General features: G+C 38.2%; 2 protein-coding genes across 7 annotated transcripts in view; one reads left to right on the top strand and one right to left on the bottom strand.

Moving 5' to 3' along the window:
* The window catches only part of LOC139129926 (ataxin-2 homolog), a 30,541-nt gene extending 19,508 nt beyond the window's left edge, over positions 1–11,033 (top strand). The window contains exons 3-6 of one of the 3 annotated variants that reach the window (XM_070695615.1): positions 243–409; positions 1,065–1,208; positions 4,176–4,280; positions 9,151–11,033. In XM_070695615.1, the coding sequence (XP_070551716.1) occupies positions 243–409; positions 1,065–1,208; positions 4,176–4,280; positions 9,151–9,381 (647 nt within the window). In that variant the 3' untranslated portion in view covers positions 9,382–11,033. Of the gene's footprint in view, positions 1–242; positions 410–1,064; positions 1,209–3,219; positions 3,275–4,175; positions 4,281–9,150 lie in introns of those variants that run through there. The other 2 variants (XM_070695616.1, XM_070695617.1) reach the window with 2 other exon arrangements.
* A 5,179-nt stretch (positions 11,034–16,212) lies between these two features.
* Positions 16,213–23,717, bottom strand: part of LOC139129927 (serine/threonine-protein kinase SIK3-like) — a 77,599-nt gene continuing 70,094 nt past the window's right edge. For 2 of the 4 annotated variants that reach the window (XM_070695621.1, XM_070695620.1), the window contains exon 14: positions 21,797–22,934. Coding sequence is in view for 2 of the 4 variants with exons in the window: in XM_070695619.1 (XP_070551720.1) it covers positions 22,294–22,934 (641 nt within the window). In the remaining 2 variants the exon portion in view is untranslated. Of the gene's footprint in view, positions 22,935–23,717 lie in introns of all 4 variants that reach the window. The other 2 variants (XM_070695619.1, XM_070695618.1) reach the window with 2 other exon arrangements.

Below are 23,717 nucleotides of genomic sequence, written 5' to 3' on the forward strand. Positions count from 1 at the left end.
TTGCTGAAAGAGTCCTTGAAGTCATTGAATGTTACATTACTTTAAGTGTATGGACCCTGTACATATACATCACACATTGTATGTCCTGTATGGTATGTTATTCAAATGCAGTACCTCGACATGCTGGTTATGTTAAATTCTGAGTTGCATGTACCTTATGTTAGTGCCCACACTCTCACCCCCCCGTGTAAAGTCCATGTTGACTGGCCAGTTAATTGCCCTCCATTTTTTTTGCATTGTAGATGACCGGGGCAGCAGGGCAAGTCAGGAAGGCGGTTACCTCGCCATGATGCAGAAGAAAAAAGAACCGCCCAACTACAAACAGTATACCCTGAAAGATTACCGCAGCCTCAAGAGTGATCTGCGGATGGGAGGACTTGGACCAGATCATGATCTCATGCACGAGAGGGTAAGTCAATAGATTGATCACTTTCCATATACTGGTATGTGTGTCTTGAATGTAAATTCTCTTTCCAATCCAGTGGGATTTGGTAAAAGTAACAATACATCTGACTGAAAGACATAAGGTGGTTGAGTGTTGAAGACTTTTGAGCCAATCAACAAGCATAGACCATAAAATGATGCGTTCACATTGTTTTCAATAGGGTTGGCACCAGTGTTCCCTCTAAGGTTTCGAGAGGGTGCGCAACTTGAGGTACGCCTGATTGCCTCAGAGCTGGGTCCGTTCATGTATATGCTAATTTATTGAGGTACGTCACAACGTACAATGAACGTTGGTGGCAACTGCGCCGCCAACGGGCGCTAAACTCGAAACGCGGAAGTAAAATCTACGCTGAGATCGCACATTTCGCCCTGAGTTATCATTTTCAAAACTAATACCGATTGAAATGACTGAGACTAAAGTTGCGCAAAGCATGAAATTTCACTGCGAGAGCAGTCGGAGACACTGCGCAATTAGCGCGCAAATAAGCCTTAGGGGGAACACTGGTTGGCAAGCAGACCTATATTTTCTGCAACACATGCATAATTTATGCTAATATATGCATTATTATTGAGCACAACTCTGACACTGTCAATGGCTATATTATATTCTCTCTCTGTAGCAAGAGAAGGCAAACCGAGGCCGGGAATATGCCAGACAGGTGGCCGAACAAAACAAGCGGACGTTTGGTCAGCATCCGCCAAGAAGAATACCCAGACCTAGTGATGGTCCGGAGCAGAGTGACATACACTCAAAACGGCATGTGGTAAGTCAAAGCACCCAGCCATCTATGTGTGTGACGATTCAAAAAATGCTGAAATTTTTTTTTTTTGCTGGAGGCATATGCCTAAAAAGTTTAAACTTTGCAGACATTGTCTTTACTAAGGTAAAAATCCAGATGAAAATTATTGCTAGCTAAGTGTGAGTTAGTAAATATAACAATGGGTGTATTTGTGTGTCATAAACATGCCCCTGTCAAATATGTCAAACTAGGCATTGGGTAGATTGCCATAACACAGATAAATATATGTGACTACGCACACTACAATTCAGGGATTTGTACAAATAAACTGATGAAAGAAATTCAAACCCCCCCACCCTCACCCCCTTTACTAAGTAAGGGTAATCATCTTCCACAACTCAGAATAACAATCAGGAATCACTCTATGGTAATACCATTAAAGTTTTAATTTTTTTTTTTAAATAGTGAATTCAAACTGTTCAAAAGAGTGTTCTAAAAACTACTAGTAGATAGAGAATTGTTAGATCTGCAGGAATCTGAAAGTGTTGGCCCACGGTGTGTTCTGCCTTGAAGTTGTGGGAAAACTGCAGCCTCATTTCTGCGGTCACTCTTTTATCTTGTATGTTAAAGCCCCAATAGCTGCAAAATTTATGCATTATTTTCATGATTTATTTTCAAACCAGATTTGGTTCGTTTAAATGTACTTACTGAAGGACGTGTACTGAAGTGATACTGCTAGCTGATTTGGACCATGCCTACACGCTTTAACAGGTTTAATAATAAATGGGTGCCACACCCATAAAATGGCGCCCCCACGGGAAATACAAAAAACAGTATTTCCTGCACATATACATCGTTATCATAACAGAAACAAACATGATGCCATTTACTTGAATGCACAACACCCGATGGCTAACATTTTGTTGTTGTAATCTTTATTTTCTCTGTCATATGATTAGTTTTTGAAAATGGCGGGAAATCTAAAATGACGTTAAAACCTTTAGATTTACATGCCACCCTCAACACTCGTGGCAGCGTTATACACTTTTTCAGTCTCTAATGGTCTTATTCAAAGAATACTCTTTGAAAAACTAAGGATATTTGAGATCGGTTTATTAAACATATCAGCTATTGGGGCTTTAACTGACAGTGATATAGGAAGATCTCCACAGATCAGCAGACAGTTTAAGACCGGACATTAATTTCCTATAGGCCATCAGAGTAGCGTTGAGCTAAATTTTCCTACTTAAAGCACCAATACTGTCGATAGGTGTTAGATCAATGCCAGCTTGAGTACCGATATAAATTTGTGTGTGGGCAGTAAGTCCATTGAAATTTTGAGTTAGTAATGAATCTGATTTGAATTTTTATGTGGCCAACTCTCTTAGCACCCTGACCATGTCAAGTGACCTTTGAACTCGGTATGTCTTACTTAAACAAGTATCTGCCCCTGCCCTTTCTTATTGCACAGCTTTGTTTCTTTTACCCTGGTTTTGCTGCATTTGATTTTGCATGTGAGGTAACTCTAGAAAGTATTAGGTCTCCCCCTATTTGGACCATTAAGTGAATTTTCTTGTTTCCATGCCAGTATGTATGTCACCATGTTACATATGTAACAATCAAGCAAGTTTGATTGACAGAAATTCCGAAATGAATTGATGCATTTGCAGAAAAGTTTTGAGCATGTCAATCCAACATGTCAAAAACAGACTTATGTTAAAAAATTATGCGACAAGCACCAAAATGAAATGTGAGTCTCCTATCAAGACTACCCCACCCCCACCACCCTACCTCCTCCCCTCCCCCCTTCAAACTATAAAAAAGGAGTAAACAATCGTAACTTTCATAACAAAAAATCTTCCAGGAAATACATCTGTGTTCACTGCAAATTTAAATTTGGTACATAATTTTGAGGGAAAATTGCCACCCTTTTTTTGTTAGTCCATACTGTACTATGGGTGATTGCAGTGTTACAACAAATAAGATTTATTGTGGCTACAATGCTAGACCAAATTTGTATTCTTATGTATTCCAGCTGTACTACTAGGGGCAGACCCTTCGGTAAGTTGAAAATTTTTAGGACATTTTGTGGAAACCAAAACCTTCCTGTAACTCTTGAAGTGTTCTATTTGTGTCTTTCTAAATGTTTTCTGCTGTCAGATCATGTGGAAAGCATAGAATCAATTTGGTCTGGCTGGTTTTGTGCCCCAAGGCTAGCATTTCAACCATTATGGTGTTTGAATGAGAATTTTTTTATTAAGTTAATTCAGACTTTTATCCTGGTTAAAAAATGCAAAAAAAAAGGCAAAATATTGAAAAACACTGACCCAGTGTAGGTGTATGTTACATTTACAGATTCATACTAATCCCATCCTACGCTGTTTCCATTCTAATGATGTGTTCAATCTGTTTTTTGTTTTTGCCCAACATTTCCACCTGTCATCCACCCCTGCTCATGCAACAGTAGCCTCTCCCTCCACAATGCATGAAACAGGCAATGGAGTCAGCTTGTGCTTTTTTATGGGTAGGGTTGCTGGTAGACTAATGGGGGCAAGATACCTGTATACAGCAAATGTCACGCATATGTGTATCTTCCAAAATGGAGCGAGTCAATGTTATTTTGTGTTACTAATATTAATCAACAAATTTGAACTTCTGTTCTGTTTGACGGTATGAATTCCTGCTAATTAATTTTAATTATACTATCAAATTGCAATTAATCTTGTGCTGATGATCTTCAACAACGATCTTATTTAAAAAAATTGACATCAGAGATCCCATTGTTTGTAGACACACAAAACACAGTTGCTGATATGAACTTTTATATCATGTGAAAGAAATATTTTTCAAGATTTAAATCCTTTAACAATTTTCACTACTGTTTGTTGTCTTTACCTGCTTATTTGTTGACTTTTCCGGGCAGTCTGTTTTGTTTTGTCTTCTCTAATGTTATTTTTACCATTAATGTGTGCATATGATCACTTCTTACAGAGTTTGGTTTACGCCAAACATGTTCCTAAGCCAAAAGTAAAGGCCCATTCCTCCAGCTCTACCCCTGTTGTGGATGAGGATCAAATAAAAAGCCCCAGAGCTTTGGTTAGTTACTATTCTGTTAAAAAAGTTCAAGGAAATTGATTACTCCGCCCTCTAGTGTTCTGTACAGAATTCATTCGTTTTTATTCGTGTGTGTGACTTGTCAAACATGAATAAAAATGAATTAAGTCATTAGACACCGGAGGGCTCAGTAATGAAGCAATGTGAGGAGGACTGAGAATACCTTGGCTTCAGTGTTTTCAGGAATGATCTTCCTGGGAATGACTTTTCTGGCTTTAAATTAAGAGTAATGCATGATTGCATGATTGCTGTCCAGTGCTTGTTGGATTTGGTGTTGTGCTAATGCCTTCTTTGTTTGTAGCAATGTCTGCCCAGCTGTGCCAACCCTTTTCCACCCAGAACGCGTTAAAATCTCATATGCTTATTCTTGTCTATTCCGCGTATAAACTTATGACCTTTTTCCATGTTCATCCACTATTTGGTATCCAGTGGTGATTGTTACAGACAAAAAGGTTTAAATCTCATTCTGAAAAACCCAGTTGTAACTTTGAAGAAAGGGAAGAAAGCATTTAGTAAAATTAAAATGTAGCATCCCGTATTTGAAAGTTTTTCGTTTTTACTCAAACTTACAAACCATTCCATTCTCTGTCATAGTCAAACATTAAAAGCAGGGGACACAACTGAGTCTTGGATTATGCAGACAATTTTGCATAAAATTTACCTATATTTGAAATGCAAAGTACTTGTATTGTACAGTGGCTATATTCTGTTTATTCTATGGGGGAAAACTAATTTTTGATTTTCATAGAGGCAAGATGGTGAAAACTTCACTTACTACACAGGAGAGCACTCAAACTGCAGACCAGAAAAATATTGAAACCACTTTCAAGGTCTGAAAACTCCCCTGGCACATTTTACCTCAAATGTCTGGACAGCTGGACGGATGATTGAGAGCATAGAATGATGAATTGAAGTATAAATGGATTACGATAATTGTGCATTGTGGATGAGATTGTATAAATGGTTTTTGTGGGTTACAAGTTCAAACAAAGATATGGACCATGCCAGATTGAAGGGTATATGTGGCAGACAACAGAATGTATGGAGTGTAAATTGATTTGGGGTATTACGCACCTCGAAAAATGAGATTTAAGTCTTGCTGAGACTTTTCTCGAAGGAAACTTGAAACCATTCCCTTTTGAAATCAAGAATTAAAATCAGGGGTCATTTAGCTAAATTTGGTAATAGAGAAACAAATTACCTAAATTACCAATATTTGAAATTCAAGATGGCCGCCATTCCAGTGTTAACTCTATGGGAAAAATGAAATCTGTAATTTTCAATCAAATCATGCGCTGAAAACTTAACTTACTCCACGAGCTTCAAAATGTATCCCCCAAATGCAGTAGACCGAAAGAGTATCATAAAAAGTTGAGAGACCCCAAAAATCAGTACCCAGGGTGCACTCTACATTATACACTGGATGAACTGGTAAAGGAATGGGTAGCTAAAATAAAGTAGCACATACTATGCTGCACGTTACCGATAGTCTTGAAAGTATTTGTTTGATTCTGGAATGATTGTAGTGGGCTGTTTTATCTGACTAATGGGTGATGTGGCTGAGTTGATGAAGTTGAGATGTGAGTGAAACACAGAGACACTGAGAGAAGGAGCTATAAAACTGAAATGACTTTCATGTGGAATGGAAGTTTAAGATGGAGAAGGGAAAAAAAAGAAAGATCAACATAGCTATTTGGATAAATGAGCCTAGATGAATGAGATATTTTCTGCCTTGTGTTGCATGTATCCTTGCTACCCTTATTGGAATGTGCCCATTATGTATTTATGGTAAAATTTAAAAAAATTATGATAATTCAAAATCTGTTCCCCAACTTTCCTAATACCTGATATGCACGACCTCATGTTATCAAATAATATGCACTGCATGCCACTTAACCTGAAAGCTCTAACTGATCATTCAGATTCAGGTTTGATTTCAGATTCAGGTGATCATGAATCTTAGCTTGATCTGAACAAGAATTCACACCATAAAAATAATACCTCACCCGTACCCAACTAACTTATAATCAGATTTGCAGTGTTAAATTTGAATTTCGTGTATGACTCCTGTCAGTTTGGTGATATCAATTAATATGGAAGAGAAAAGTTTTTAAAGAAAACAGATTAAGAGTCACAAACTCACAGTTTGGTTCAGACATTTGCAAAAAAAAAGTGGTGTCTTCAGCTCCATATCTGTACTAGGTTATGAATAATTTTTCAGAAGGATATGAAAAACACTTACAGCTTGTTATGTAAGTACTAAAATTTCACAAGGAGAAATCCAAAAAAAGAATGTACCCAAATACCTTAAAACAATTTATTGTAATTAATTCTATATGGCGTTAAAAGATTGTGGAATATTAGAAAACAGAAAATCTTTACGGCAACATCTTAAATATAGGATTTGTAAAATGTTGTGTATTTGTTGTGTGCCTTTCTACCATGAAGCCAAAGTATTCCATTTTCCTGAAAGTTTTAATGGAATAGAACGTCAACCCTTTCACCACCATGGTTGGACCCAAACACGTTATGAAGAATGGTGATTGTGGGCCCGTTCACAGATCATTGGGGTCAACAGGTGAAATCTAAAATGTTGTACAAATGATGGTGTAACAGTGGGAAACATGGCCGAGTACTCTTTTTAAATTCAAACCTGTTTGAGTAAATATTTGGAATTATTGGAACAAGTGAATAGGCTAATAAAATCATGCTCATTTCATCCTCATCCCAGCGGGCAGTGCAACACCTAAGTAATTTGCATATTTGCATGCTTAATTAATCCTGGCCTAACCCATATCATGTCATGTGTTTAGAGTCGCACTGTGTAGCGTATCATTTGTCATTGTTGTCTGTCTGTATCAACTCATGTTACCTTCTTTGCTTGGTTGGTTAATTCATATGTAATGCATTTTTAACCCTTTCACCCCCAGTTCCCTGTATACAGGTCCAACTTTACCATAGAAAACAATGGATTTGGGACAAACCATGGTGGTGAAAGGGTTGAAGGGCCAGTAGCTGTAACTTTTGATGATGTTTTTCACTGTTATTTTATTGTTATGTCAATTTCAAGTTCTTATTTGAATTATGTACCGACTAAAGCATGTTCAAACACAAACTTTTTATACTGTCAACACAGTGTTTATGTGTGTAAAATGCACTCCTTGTTATCGTTCCCAAGTGAATTCTGGTTGGGACTTAAGTTGAAATTTTCATCTAAAGAAAGACTGAACTTATTTTGTGAATTCTGCTCAGCAGACTTCACTGCTGTATAACTATTCTCATACATTTGTATCAGCAACGACCCTGCTGTTTACACTGTCTAACATTTACCAATTTATGGCCTTTCTTCATGCGTATGAACTCACTGTCCATTCCTTTAGATATCAAGTTATCAAACCCAGCCCAAGTATTGAAACACACCACCCTCTGTCCACAATCAGAGCTGTGGACACACCATTGAAATTTGATCAAGCAAGGTGTGGAAAACAAAGGAATAGATCAGAGTAGTCCCTGCTGCATGTCCCTTGAGATCAGCCAAACATGTGATTGTGTATGTCAGAGTTGCACCCAGCCATGCTGTGTTTCCACTCATAGAGATTATCCAACGTTGCCACAGGAAACCCAGTGTTCTCCACAGCTTGGAAAAAAGGGAGGGGTGGTCAATTATACATGAAAATACATAAGTTGCATATTCTTTTCTTTAGAAATGTATTTCTTTGTACAGTTATTAGCATATGAATATATTGCTCCAAAACAATGGGGTGGCCCTCCCCTAAAATCGCCTTGTGGGAAAACCCTGAAACCCAAATTGTAATTACCTAAACTTGGCATTGAATGAGTAATATTAGAGTACCTGTGCTGTGTGTCAAGGCCAATAGCTATAACATTGGATGAGACACTATATTCTTGGTTTTAATGTCTTGTAAAATTTCTGGCTCTAGTCCCCAAAGCATGTTGAAAGACTTTGTTTGTCAACACAGCGTCTATACAAGTAAAAGTTTGTTATTGTTTTGCTTTTAATTCTAGTCTGAACCAAAATTCACTTTAAAAGTAATAAAATTACAAAAAAATTACAAAAATTTAAAACAGTGAAAGTGTAGTTTAGACATGTACATGCTAAGTTGACAAGTTGTACTGAGTATCTCAATTGCTTTGTGAAGTAGAACAAGAAACCGTTGTCGCTATGAAACACAATTCCCTTCATAGGCCCTCACTGTTGTGGAAATTTTTATAAGTGGATTGCAACCATAGCTAACCTATTCTCTAACACAGCAGAGTATGAGCCAGGTGTTCACTGTAGCATAGTTAGACTTGTCTACAAGAGCACAGTTTTGCTAGGCGTGAAAAGTCTTAGAACTATTATATTTGTATCGAAAACTGTGAAATGTAAATTAATATCAGCTTTGTGGTGTTTCATTTGGGTTGAGCAGTCTTTCTGCTCTGCCATCCTTTGAAAATCACTGAATGAGTGCAGACCATATTTTACAAAAACCATCTCTGGTGCATCCAATATGATCTGTGTTCAGATGTGTATCTCCATTCAGTGAAGAATTTATGAATAGACAGCCGATTTCTATAATCTTAGCCGCGACCCTCATGCAGTACAAATATCAGCAGAAATTGGTAAATGATGTATTTATTTGTCTTGTTGTGGTCTGTGTGCAAACCTAACTGCCAAAGTATCTAACCACTAATACATGTTACACCATGCCACCAATAACCCTGCCATTTCTCCCCTCAGAGCTATTTCGTGCTAATGTCGAAGCCCCCTTTCATCAGCCTTTCCAAAGCATAGATGTACACGCATTGATAATTCATGTTATCTGTCTTGTTTGTTTTCACCCCACAAAAGGCCATTGAGTACTCCAAGAAGATTAAAAAGCCGGTCACCATGACCCGCACCCAGTGGCAAGGTCACGGTCAAGGACAGACCGAGCAAGGCAGCCCCGAACATGATAGGAGTCCGTCCAAGTACAGCCACCTAGAGGAAGACATGGCCAAGCTGGAGGAATTGCAAGCCCGGCATGAGAGAGAGCGCCAAGAAATAGAAAAACTCAAACACGAAGTACCGACGCAATCGTAGCATTAAATGACCATTACAGTCCATTACATTTGAAAATTTACTCTTCCAGTGAATCAAAAAGTTTTAAGATTTACAAAATCAAAGAAGTTCAAATTAAACCATGATGCTTTAAGCACTCTCTGGTTGTCCAAACAGTAATCAGCACTCCATCAATTTAAATTATACAGTCGCTGTGTAAAGGACTAGTTGGGTCGTGTATCTCCTCTGTAAACAATTTCTTAGTTTGTGACTCTTCTAGAAGACCCCTGTCACAAAACCAGCATTACTTTTTTGAAACCTTTCACTATTCCGTTCGGCCTAAACCAATTTGCTTCAATGGCATCGTGAGTGTTGGTCCCACTGACATTTAAAATTGGCTTGAAAGGTTAGAATTGAAGGCTGTGTGCGACTTCAGAAAACCGTATTGTGGCATTAGGAACTCTACGCAGAACGAATCCCAGAGGAGATAGTACTGTTTTCTGAAAGTGAAAGATGTTGAATTGAAACATGGCATGTTATAGAAATCAGTATTTATCATTAGATACATCGCAGATTACTGACCATGTTACCGTTTTATCTAACTGAGCGATATGTCAATCATTTTTGAGAGTTGACCTGCGTACCTTGTTTGAGCAAATAATCATTCAGCAGTGTGTTATCACAAAAGAGAATGACCAAAGCGTAATTGTTTTTAAAGATATTTTGTTTTTAGATTATTTCATATCTATAGCATTATCAAATGGATATGTATAGTTTGAAAAGTCCGACAGACAAAGGGCTGTTTCTCTGGCCCACATCTCACACAGTGGTTGATGTGCAGATGGCTTTGTCCCCTATCATAACCAGAATTGGTACGGCCTAATTTGTTTCAGAAGGGATGGGTTGATCTGTATACTTGAATATAGAACAAGAGAATTTAGACTGTAAATATACAGCTCTCTGCAGACTTTCCGTCCAGATAGTCAAAATTTTCATTGACCTCCTTTGCATAAATGGTTACATCAAGTCAAATTGTTCATTGATACACTGTGCATAAATGTATTATATCAAATAATTCATTGACACACACTGCACAAATGATTATTATGAAGTCAAATTGTTCATTGATACACTGGGCATAAATGTATTATGTCAAATAATTCATTGATACACACTGTGCACAAATTATGATATTGAATCAAAACAGTCATTGGTACACTTTGCATAAATGAATATTGAGTCACGGTCCCCCCAAAAAAACAAATTCATAAAAGCAGTTTTCATACCATGCAGAGAATTTATCGGTCTTCCCAGTGTGGCACTGTGTGAAGGAGAATTAGATCACATGTATCAATGATACACAAAACTCTGTTTTTCTCATGAAATTATTATTTTTATCAGTTTTCTTGCTCTTCTTAATGACTTTATAAATCACTGTAACATTGTACGCAATAGCATCACAATTAACAGATGCGCAATAAAAGTTAAAACCAAAGGATATGTAGATAATTCAAAAATGGCCAGCTACCCCATGTGCCCTAATTTCAATGACCAATGGATTCACCCTGTATAATAAACTCCCTTGGAATATCCCAACGCCATGAATGGCAGGGACTGCTGTATATTCTTGAACATAATGTACATACATTTTTTGCAGTTTTTGAATAATATATTTTTTGAATGTGTAATTTTACGATACTCTTTTAGAACCGATATTTGCTTACAGTCAAACCCACTTATCATAACATTATCCAGAATAACATAATAATATATAATAGACTGTTTTGAGGATTTTATTCTGGTAATTTGAAAAAGGAGAATCTTGATAGTGACAGGTTCTGTACATAATTAATATAATTGGTGTTTTTTGTGTTCTCACATTTATTTTATCAAGGTTGACGGCAAATCTAGCATGGTTGCAGTTCAGGCAACGTAGAAATATCTTCTTTTAAATTTTCTTAGATATTCGTATCAATTTGTTTTACTTACTCCGTCTGTATAGCTGGAAGCCAATTTACAGAATGAAATACCCATCACCCTCTACCCTATGAAGCATTGAGGAGTAAAGTGTCTTGCACAAGGGCACAATACAATGTTTTAGTCTTGAGCTCACTGTATTCTGATCGGGGGTTCGCTATTCTGGCGACATTCAGGTCTGGAACTTGCCACCTCTCTGCTCAAGTGGCGAGTCTGATACCTTACCAAAGAGGTATCCGTTTGATTAATTTCCAACTGTGTAGAGTGATGTGATTGGGTGAAGAATATGTCATTTGAATATTTGTAGCATTTTGAATATTCGAAAATACTCATCAATGCTCATGAATATTCATGAGAACTACATAGCAGGACAATGAATGGCTTTGTGCATGCAATACGGATGTTGATCTCTTGTAACCTGATAGTTTATTGATAAATCAGCAAAACTCGATATTATAACATGCTTCATGTATGAGGAACAGCCCTCTGACAGAAATTTTATGACCTCTGACCTTTTATATGAATATTCATATTCCTAAGAGAATTGTGGTTGGACTTCCTTACAATAAGACTGCTACTGTCATGGAATGTAACCAGGGTCTCTTCTGCAGCTACTAAAATGACTAAGTGTGTGCAGTACTATGATTTGATACCGTCCGTGCTGTGTCATATATTTATAAAGCACTTCTTAAATTAATAGATAACAAATTGTTAATAATCCATCAACTACATATTGTCCTGTATGTTACATTTTGTCCTTCCAAGTTTGTTTCTGGTTTGGTCGTGCTGGAATTCAGCTCTTCGTTGTTGCCCGTTTTCTAGTCCTATCCACCCTGAAGATTTCAGCAGGTAAAGTCCCAATTAATAGTAAAGTCCCAATTAATATGCGCCTTAAAAACGAAAGACTTAAAAATTTGGCTCAAATTTTCCTCAATGACACGTTAAACCATTCTCTTGCCAAATCAAGAATAAAAATCAGGGGTCTCCATTTAGTACCACAGAAACGCATTACCAGCAATTTATCAATGCAATATTTGAAATTAAAAATGGCCTCCATGTTATAAGCTCGGTGAGGAAAAAAAAAACGTCGCCATTGATTGTATAAAAAAATTTCTTACATATGGAGGCTCTTCCATCCAAAAACTGACGTGACAGGCGGCTGTACATATGTTGGAAAAAAGTCTATTATAGGCTTGCCAATTTGGGAACTTTGTGCGCTCCAGCGGACCTTTTTTATTGGATTGGTCAAGGACGCCCTCACAAGGCCGAGTACTCGATTCTGCGCATATTGAGAGGGAGAAATTTTTGTGATGCGAACTCGTCTTCACTTTACACATCCTCATGAGCACGAAACGTATTTATCTTTCACATCTTTATCTCATGCTAAACAAGAGTGTCTTCAAGTCACTATTGATTAGATTACAATTTTCTTACACGTGGAGGCTTTTCATCCCAAAACTTAAGTGAGGTCTATTATGGGCTTGCAAAGTGAGTTCATTTGATCGAGCAGAATTAGAAGAGGAATAATGGCAAAATTAAGCCAATTTGGGACCTGTATGCGCTCCAGCGGACCTTTCTAATCGGGTTGGCCAAGAACGCCCGCACACGGCTTAGTTCTCGACTCTCACTTTGCACATGCACACGTTTAAAAACCGTTTTTATCAGGTAACTGTCACATTTTAATCTCAAGCTAAACAAACGTTTTGCATGTCGCTTATTGATTGGCTTGAAATTTTCTTATATGTGGAGGTTTTTCATCCAAAATTGAAGTCGACAATAGGCTTCAATGTAATCTAAATCTGCAAAGCGAGTTAATTCATTTGAATTTGAAGATGAAAAACTGCAAAATTTGGCCAATTTGGGACTTTTTTGCGCTCCGGCGGACCTTTTTTATTGGGGTAGCTAAGAACGTCCGCACAAGGCCGATTACTGGCCTCCACTTTCTTTAGAGGGACATTTCAAGTTCTGATGCTAACTATGCGCATGTTTGCAAAACCGTTTTCATAACGTATCTTTCACATGATTTTAATCTCAAGCTAAACAAAAATGTCTGCATGTCGCTATATTGATTGGATTAAAATTTTCTTACATGTGGAGGTTTTGCATCCAAAATTGACCTACTGGGCGACTGTACATTGAAGAAAAGTCGATAATAGGCTGCGAGGTAATCTAAATCTGCAAAACGAGTTTATTTATTTTTGAAGAGAAAAACGGCCAAATTCGGCCAATTTGGAAACTTTGTGCTCTCCGGCGGACCTTCTTTATTGGGGTAGCTAAGAACGTCAGCACACGGCCGATTACTCGTCTCTGCTTTCTTGATAGGGACAACATTATCTGACGCTAACTAATCACCTCACTTTACACATGCGCATGTTTGCAAAACTTTTTTTATCATGTATCTGTTACATTTTAATCTCAGGCTAAACAAGAGTGTGTGCATGTTGCTATGGATTGAATTAAAATTTTCTTACATGAGAGGACTTTTCATCGCAAAATTGACCTGCTAGGCGGCTGTATATATTGAAAAATGTCAATTATATGCTTCAGGTACGCTTAATCTGCAAAGCGAGTTAATTTCTTTGAATTTCAAGAGAAAAAAAGCATAATTCGGCCAATTTGGGAACTATGTGCGTTCCCGCTCCCCGGCCAAGAACTCCCTCACACGGCCGAGTACTTGACTCTGCTTTCCCGACAAGGACAACGTTTTCTGACACTAACTTGTCATCTTACATTTCCCATCCGCACAGGAGTACAAAACTGTTTGAATGTCGAAGCTCAAATTCAGGTACTATTTTCTGTACGGACTATGTTCTACTTTCTGTACGGACTATCTTCGTTGGGGTAACCAAACCATCCTGCATGACAGTGAACTGATCTCCATATAGGATCCAACCATATTGGAAAAAGTTTAGACAGGGCACAAGAACAAAACAAAACTCACAAAAAATTATGCACTTTCGATTGAGATGGATTCCCTCAGGTTAATTGGCCTTACACTTTCACTGGAGTAAAACAGTTTTACTTGTGCCATGATGCTTTCTTTGTTTGGTTAGGATTTATGGGGGAAGGGGAGGATATTGAGCCGATGCCCGACTGTTTCGTAGCTAAATGTCGTGTTTAGAGGATGTAACACTCATATTTTTTGTTGTTGGATTGAAATGTTCTTAGATGTGGAGGGTTTTTATCCCAAATTTGACCTGCTTAGCGGCTGTATACTGAAAAAGGTCAATCATAGGCTTGAATATAAGCTTATTCTGCAAAGCGAGTTTGAATTTGAAAAGAAAAGACCGCAAAAATCGGCCAATTTGGGAGTTTTGTGCGCTCCGGCTGACTTTTTTTATATTGACGGTGGCCAAGAACTCCCGCACACGGCCGACTACACGACTCTGCTTTCTTAAAATCACGTAATAGGCTGTATATTGAAAAAAAAACCCGGTCAATTATGGTCAATTATAGGCTTGAATATAAGGTTAACCTGCAGAGCAAGTTTATTTATTTGAATTCGAAGAGAAAAAAAGGCAAAATTCGGTCAATTTAGGAAGTTTGTGAGCTCCGGCGGACCCTTTTTTCATTGTTTTGGCCAAGAACGCCCGCACACGGCCGATTACTCTGCTCTGCTTTCTTGAGAGGGACAACATTTTCTGACGCCATTCACCTCACTTTACACATCTGCAGGAGTACAAACCCAACACGATTGGAACTAATTAGGGATAATTGGATGGCGATGTAATGTATGTTTAATCCGCGAATGTAAGCTCATCTGCTTTTCTTTACACTTGTTTTTATGAGTTTGTAACAATGCAATATTCAGATATAGCACCTCACAGTTACGTGTGGTTCGATACATAGCGGCCACCGCCTGGTATGCAAAGAAAAAGAAGCCCATTTTTCTATACATACCACGCGGCGGCAGCTATGTATCGAACCACACGTAACTGTGTGGCACCTAACACTTTTGAGAAATTTGAAAAACAATTAGTTGCAATCTCTGTACCCGTTTTTATCATTTTATCTACCCGTAAAGGACTTTTATCCCAAAGTTGACCTGCTAGGCGGCTGTATGTTGAAAAAATGTCAATTATAGGCTTGAATATATCTCAAATCTGCAAAGGGAGTTGATTTATTTGAAGAGAAAAAAACTGCAAAATTCAGCCAATTTGGGAACTTTCAGCGATCCCGAGGACCTTTTTTTTAGTCGGTTGGGAGGGACAAGAATAACTTGCCACCTCACTTTACACATGCGCTTGTGTACAAAATCGTTTTTATCACGTATCTTTTACATCTTTTTCTCAAATTAAACAAGAGTGTCTGCATGTCGTAAAGCATAAACTCAGGAACTACTTTTCTTACAGACTATCTTTTTTAGTTACCGAAGCCCTGCTCAGGGCAGATAATAAATCTCCGCAAAAGTTACACCGACATTGGAAAATGTTTAGAAAGGCTACAAAAAAAAAACCAAAACAGAAAACACTTGTCTGCACTTTTTATTGTGATGAGGTGGCTGGTTCATCGAACTTACAAGTTCTGTGATGTGGTAAGATTCACTCATACTATGATTTGCTGTTTTGGTTTCTTATTTTTTTTATTCATGATTGATATGCAAATAGCTTGTAGCAAATTCATGATGATCAAAAGCAAAATATTTGCATAAAAATTTGGTTGTGCCATGCATAAATAGCTGTTTTCTAACTTCTTTTATTCATGATCGATATGCAAATAGCGTGCAGCAAATTCATGATGATCAAAAGTAAGAGGGTTGCATATAAATGAGGTCGCGTCATGCATAATATAAAGTAACCGTACAGACGGTATGGAGGCAATACTATTTTTTCACAATGCTTGTATACTACAAAAAATTTACTCAATGACACACAAAGAACTCAGAGAACTCATGGCTCTTTTAATAATATATACAAATAGGTTTTATTTCTCTGAAATTTAATAGACAGTTATAATATTTAACATAAAGGACAATTGCAAAACTGGGTGCCTCAGATACAGTAAACTAGGGGGTCACCCATTTTACATGCCGACTAAATTTCCTGTTTTCGCTTTGTGTTTCCTCTGAATTAGTATCCTCAAGTCTGTACAAAACTACATGTACATACATTTGTCAGCAGCCTCCCTGACTAGGCCATGCAACAAAAAATATATTGCTACTACTTGACAAGAATGCAATATGGTTGAGCAGTCCTACAAAAAAATCATATGTACACAGGGTGCTACACAACATTTTTTTTATCCTTGTATTGAACACACATCCTAGTTTGGAAAAAAACATTCACTCTTGTAAATCACAAACACTTTGCTAAGACCTTCATACAGATTTATTTTCAAAATACTTTTTGTTAGAGAGCATGAAATGCGGGGATTACCGGTGTGGCTCCCCAAGACATTCTTGATGAACTCATCCGCTTCACCCCCTAAGCAGCTGCAGATTCATAATATACAGATTGAATTTCCCTCCCCTGGGGAGTTTATAAGACCACCTAGCCTGACATGTAAAACAGAGACAGTGGCCCTTGGAACGTAGACAAGTTACAAATTCATAGAACAGTACATGAGGACACATTTTCCAAACAAACTCACAGGTGTTGCTAAAAACATTGCAAACAAATGGGGTAAAAAAACGTGAGAGTACACAAAGTCCTGCATTAATGCATTCAATAAACAAAAAACAGGGCCTTGCCTGTGAGTTCTAATTTGCATGAACATGCGCCCATCTTTGAAAATATCAATTTACTCAGTATGTGGCCTGGAACATTAGATATTCATAGATACTAATTTTCTATCAAAAACAAGACTGGTTTACACTGTCAGGCTTGTTCAAAAGCATCCAGTCCACACTTTTTACCATGGAGATTTACTGGGTACGTTGCTCTATAAACCACGGTCATCTGGACCATTATGCGTTACAGTAGCCTTATTAGCAAAGTTGCTCTTTTGCAGAATTGTTTATGTGTCCAAAAAATGCCAACTTGGACATGCAATTTCCATACTAAGCTGAACTCTACCATCAACACTATAAACATCAAGCAGATGTTAGACAAAACTACCTGTTATCATTTTGTCACAGCCTTTATGAGCACATCTAGTTTTCTCCGTCCCAACTTCTTTTGAGCCTAGCTTTCTGGCAGGGAAATAGAGTTTTCACACACAACTGTTTATTTTTTTACCATATAAATGCCACCATGTATTCCATTTGGTTAACCTTTGACCTCTTCATCCCCAATTCCCGGTAAGCAGACCCACAATCACCACTGCTTACAGAGTGTTTAAGCAATGGTGGTGAAAAGGTTACCTAACAAACATCATCATCTTTTATGTCAAAATTTGCCACTCCAGTTATGAAACATTACAGATTTTAGACTCTGTTAACTATGCACAGAACACATTGCACATAAAGTTCACGCGTTTCTAGGAGCTATGAAAAAGCTTCCCACGAAATTAAAACACCAGTTATGCCAGCTTAACATTGCATCATATTCTGTCCAAGTTATATTTCATAATAGTCATCAAATGGATAGATATCCATCAATCTGGGCAGGAGTTGCCATTACCAAATATCAAAGAAGTTTAGGATTCTATATATAACTCGCAATGCACATTCAAAGTTCACACTCAAGGCTGATCTTTAACTAAGATGTAAATATTGTCTTGTGTACAAAAAAAGAGGCTGGAAATCCATAGCTATGCTAACACTGGGCAAATTTCATTTCTGACCTGACATCTCAAACCACATGCAAAAATCATGTACATCCTTCACACTGTTATACAGGTTGCGGTATGTCTCTTAGTGTACCTGTCTATACATGCCTCTACAATTTACTGATGTAAGGTCTGATACAAAAGAGGTTGGTCAAGACAAAAACCTCATTTTGAGGGCATGCACTCATCAGAAAGTTGAGATTAACACGTCAGTCGTGTCTTGCAAGGACAGCGCCCTCTACACAGATGCCAATACAGCTTAGTTTGAAATACACCAAGCTATGTGGACTGCTCACCAATCTCCATAATTCTCTCTCCTAATGACATACAGTGCCTGGAGAACCACTTTAGTAATCACAAGTGCCAAAGTGGTCCAGGCCTGCCTAATATTTATAACATCATGCATACAGCACCCTCTAGCCAAATGATGCCACCAATAGAAGATCATTGCCACACTTTATGGTAATTTATATAAACAGCGCCCCCTAGCCAGATGATGCAATTAACACAGATCAGCTTCCTCACCCAAGGTAATATCTAACAGAAACAGTCCCCTCTTGGTAGGTGATGCTACTTATGCAGATCAGAACGGCACAACACATTAATGTCTACCATACACAACGCCCTCTAGCCGAATGATGCCACTAACAGATCTGGTCAAAACATAACAGTCATGTTTAGCATAAGCAGCGCCCTCTAGACAGATGATGTCACTAATACAGATAAGATTCCATAGCTTTGTCTGGAAGAAACAGCGCCCTCAGAGTATAATTTCTAGAATTGAAATTCGGTAGACACATCATGCAACCATTTGCATCATAAAAACAACAATTTTGCTCCAGCTGTAATTATGACAGGAACCAATTACACCAAAGGAATACCTTTCCTTTAGAAATGTATGGAATATTTCAATCCTTTTGCTTGCCGCATTGAATACAGCTTCCTGCATATATTTATTTATATGACCCTCAGATCATAGCCAATGACAACACAACTATTAAAATCAGCTGCATACAAAATTCAAGCAGTGACAAAATACATCACTGTTGACAAAGAATATGCTAACTCAGTCATGTCTAAATATGGCAGTAATCCCTATGGCAACGGGGTTCTGCTACATTTACTTCCTGTTGACATAAATTAAGCTGAAAACAAAGTAGGAGTCACTAGTTACCATGCCAATGCGCAAATTTTGACTAACTGACAAAAGATGTAACGACAACGGCAGCAAATGTCACCTATGAAAGGTATGAGTAAAACTTCTTGAAATTTCATAATCAGCAGGGCTACTAGTATCTTTCAGTCTGTCCTGAAAATGACTAGTGGGCTACATGGGTGTCACAGCTATGAGTAGGGTAGCTACGACAGGTCACTGAACTATGGCTTAGATAACCTCACATGCAAGAATTTTGCCTGACAAACAACAGCATGTCCCGGAATAATCCCTCAAGCTGAACATTAATGGACAAACTTTTCCAGAATATTCCTGACTTACTGGAACTAAGTATGGAAACAAAAACTCAAAGCTAACAGATCCACTGTGGTCCTGATTGTGTGAATTCACAGATTTATAAGCCGATGGTACAAATACCATGATACCCATTCGTAAATACGGGAAAAAACAAAGCACTGCATTCAGTGATCTGCAGTACAATCAACATTCTCACTGGGGTAAGTTAAAAAATTATTTATCAAGACAAAAATGGCATCTTTAAAATGAGAAAATTGCCACCAAAAAATGACTGGTTAGATTTTTCTTGAAGGGCACTACAACACAGTTGTTCTCCACTTCCTCACTAAAACTTCCCTTGGTAAGACCAGACCACACAGATTACCTCTCAATTGACATCAAACCACCTCTTTCATCCCCATATTTATTTCCACCCATCCTGACAGTCCTCAAACCCTTTCCATGCTTTTTTTTTGTGCCAGGGTGAGTAACTGATGGTATTTGTGGCCGAAGCCACGACCCTGGTTGATACACTTGTCGCTAACTGAAGCAAAAGCTACCCATATTTTTTTAGCATCATAAACCATATTACTGGACAACTTGATACTATGTGTATACAACAAAAAAAATTCATGTTTTAAGTGCGTAGACAGTTTTAGTCAGCTGCAGCAATGCATTATGGGATGACCAGGAAAAGGGTCTAGAGTATGCGCCAAAGTCGTGAGGACAAGCAGTTAAGGTTCCTCTTCATTCCACACTCAAAACCGAGACCCATTTTTTAAACTCTTAGCGAGCAAACAATGGACTGAACATATGCCCTGCTCTGTGATGTCAATGACTGCAGAAAATGGGAGCTTTGGGACGGTTGTGCCAAATGCCTCCCTCTCTAGCCTACACTTCAACCACGCTACGCTATATACTACTGAGTTGACTGAAAGCACTCACGACCCAAGTGCAAAACATGGCAAGATGAAGACGCTACAAGAGAGGTTGCGTTAAGATATCCGAGCCACTATCTGTATTTCTCACTGCTGCCTCTATGGGCACCAACCTCATCCATCTGTCTGACTATGCAAATTACCTATTAACATCTGTTAATATTCATTAGATCTCATTATGCATTCATAATCATGGGTATGAATGCATGACAGACAAAGTGAACAAGCTATTTCACCATTTTTATCAAAACCCTGATCAGAAGGATGAGGTATAAACAAACAACAAATAAATAAACTGCTTTTAACAGGTTGTACTGACACTGGTACAATACAATATAAATACATTTTAACTGATTGTACAAAAATAATTACTTTTCCATAAAATCTCAACATTCTCTTTTTAATACACAATAAAAGACTGCAGGTTAGGGAGTACTGTGGAGGTATAAACTTGCTCAAACTACAGTTTCTTCCATATTTGGCCAAACAAGAATTACCTCTGCAATACGTGCTTGATCTTTGCCGAATCACTGTACGTTTGCTATGAATATTCATAACCTAGTCATACAGCTTATAAATATTCATGAGCTACCCACACAGTATATGAATATTTATTAGCTAGTCATACAGCTTGTCTCATTTGAGAGCAAATAGTGTATGTAAAACACAAGCATTATACCCCATTCATATTTTATGAAGGTTGCAGTGCGACCAAAAACAAAATTAACTGCACATCTGGTGTGTGAGCCCTCTTGACAACAACACAGCCCATGAAAACATGTCTTCAAAATTGCTGAACTGCTCAGTGTCTGTTTTGAAACAAGTTGTACAAAAGGACGTCTTTTTTGTTAACGAGCACAGAATCTCCACTGAGCAGGAAATGCGCTTCAATATGAAGAGCAGCCTTATGGGTTAAATAAAGACGAGCAAATCACGTGAGTTGACATTTATGATTAGCACGCGGGCATCTACTAGGTAACCATGCTTGATAATGAGCCCAAGTCGATGCGAGTTAGGATCAAAAAGATACCCAACGCAGAACAGTCATTACAGTACCCCAGCTATAAACCGACAGCACCACTTTATCCACACAGTTTGGAGAACACTCTAACAAGGTTTCTTATCTAACTGGAGTTGGTATGTTATAAATTTGATGACATAAAAAAGAATTGTATTTCAAATGCACATGACACAGCAGCTGAACGAAATGTTGACAAAACTACAGCACAGAGGACAGTGAACGTTTACTCCCAGATTACATATTTTTTTTTTGTACAGAACTGAAAATTACTTTAAAAACCGACACTAAGAAACAAACAAAATAAATTGCACAATAGGAGGTCAAAGGTCACTTGTTCACTTCAAAATAAAATTTTTTTTTTTTGGTTATAATTGACAGATCTGGGACAGGATCTTCACAGGTGACACTTTCTACGGTCCTGTGACAAATGTTCTAAAGCACAGTGCCTCAAGGTAATAAACGCGGACACACAGCAAACGACCACCGTTCAAAAGTCGTGGTGTTCAATGCTGCCACTTAAACTCTTCGAGCAGCGGGCGTTAATTGTTTTTTTAATCTCCACACAATTTTACACTTTAAACAAAATAGAAACAATGCTGTCTTTCCGCAACTGTCAAAACTTACAAAAATTTCAGCGATGAAAACTTAGAAAAAACCTAAAAATACGGATAACACAGATGAGTATAACTGCCTGCCCGTCCCGTTAAAAAATCAACTCAATGTGATAGTACTGTAGAGCCAAACACAGTTTCCATCCCAAACACTAGCAACAGCTGCGACCAATTCACTTGCGAATGGATCATACCATAACGTAACACGGGGGCCATTTGAAGAATAAATAACAGATTTTCGTACTAGTTTCAAAGGTTCATTCCAGCGAGGAGTTCGTTACAGAGCTTCCTATACTGCCATGCGTCACCTGCGATTTTGCGTAAACGTACTCCATTGATGGGCATGCCTGGAACTTGGCAGACTTCAAGCTCCATTCTGACACCGCGGTTTTCCAAGGAGAACATATTTTCCGAGTTCTGGTACGTGAGAGAAGGCCCCCTGGTATCAAGCGTCCTTCGAATTTCCTGCACTACATCGGGGAGTTCCTTGGCGGTCATCAAACTGAACGAACGCGCGTACTTCAGTGTGGTTGGCTCTCGGTTAAGCTCCAAGTTCGAGTCTCCCTTGCTGAACGGTGGCAGGTTTGAGAGGCCATGCATGAGAAATGGTACGCCCTCCCCGGGCTGCATCTGAAAATACTTCCCTGTCTGGACGAACATGTCATTCCTGTTCTCGTTGTTGTTGTTTGTGTTGATGAAGTTGGCAAAGTCGCCCACCGGAACGGGAACGGGGATGGTGCGTCGCAGGAGCTGTGCTTGGACTTGTAGGAGCGCGTCGGAGTTGGTTTGAATGGTGTGGTGTCGACGATGGTGGTGGTGGTGATGGTGATTCCTGTGGGCGTTGTTGTTACCATGGTTACCCATGATGTTCAATGTCAAATTGAATAGTCCTTCATAGCGGAGGGAAAGAAAAGGGAAAAACAAGAAAAAAAAATTACATCTAAAATGAACTGAAACAGTAGCTCATGCAATTAAGACAGCATTATAATGTGTAATGATTCTCTGATCTTCAACAAAAAACTACTTAAAAGACAGCCAACACACATGCAGGCACATTCACACTTCCCTAAATACAGCAAATACTTATTTTAGAGAAAATTCTTGAATACAACTCATTTGCTGGTACTGAAGAACTTCCATGTCTAATGTCAAAATGGCAAGTTTTTAAAGCTTCTTGTGTTTGATGACTGTGGGATACAACATGAAGAATAAGCTTTAGGTTCTTATTTTATGTCTTGACAGCTGAGCCAAGCCAAATTTTACAGACTGACAGAAGTCGGCATCAATTATCAAACAGACAAAAGTCATTTCAGTTTTTCGATGTTTTGCTCTCCATGCTTGTGAAAGCACGCCACAGAAACACGTACGCTATCACACACACAGCGACAGCTGTTTAACTCTATCATGAAATGACACGGCACAATTATATATAAGGTTCATGCCAACGGCGCCAGTAGCAATGAGGACATACTGTAGATATTAACACGCGTCTCTGAAGTAGGAGCATTTACAATAAAAAGCAAAGACAGACAGATAAGTAGAAAGACAGATAGATAGATAGATAGATAGATAGATAAATACTGATAGGTACACAGATAAACAAATAGATAGATAGATAGATAGATAGATAAATAGATAGACAGACAATATAAATGAAATTACATGTATAGATT

The sequence above is a fragment of the Ptychodera flava genome, chromosome 3 (genome assembly GCF_041260155.1).
Source record: "Ptychodera flava strain L36383 chromosome 3, AS_Pfla_20210202, whole genome shotgun sequence".
Taxonomy (NCBI): Eukaryota; Metazoa; Hemichordata; class Enteropneusta; family Ptychoderidae; genus Ptychodera; species Ptychodera flava.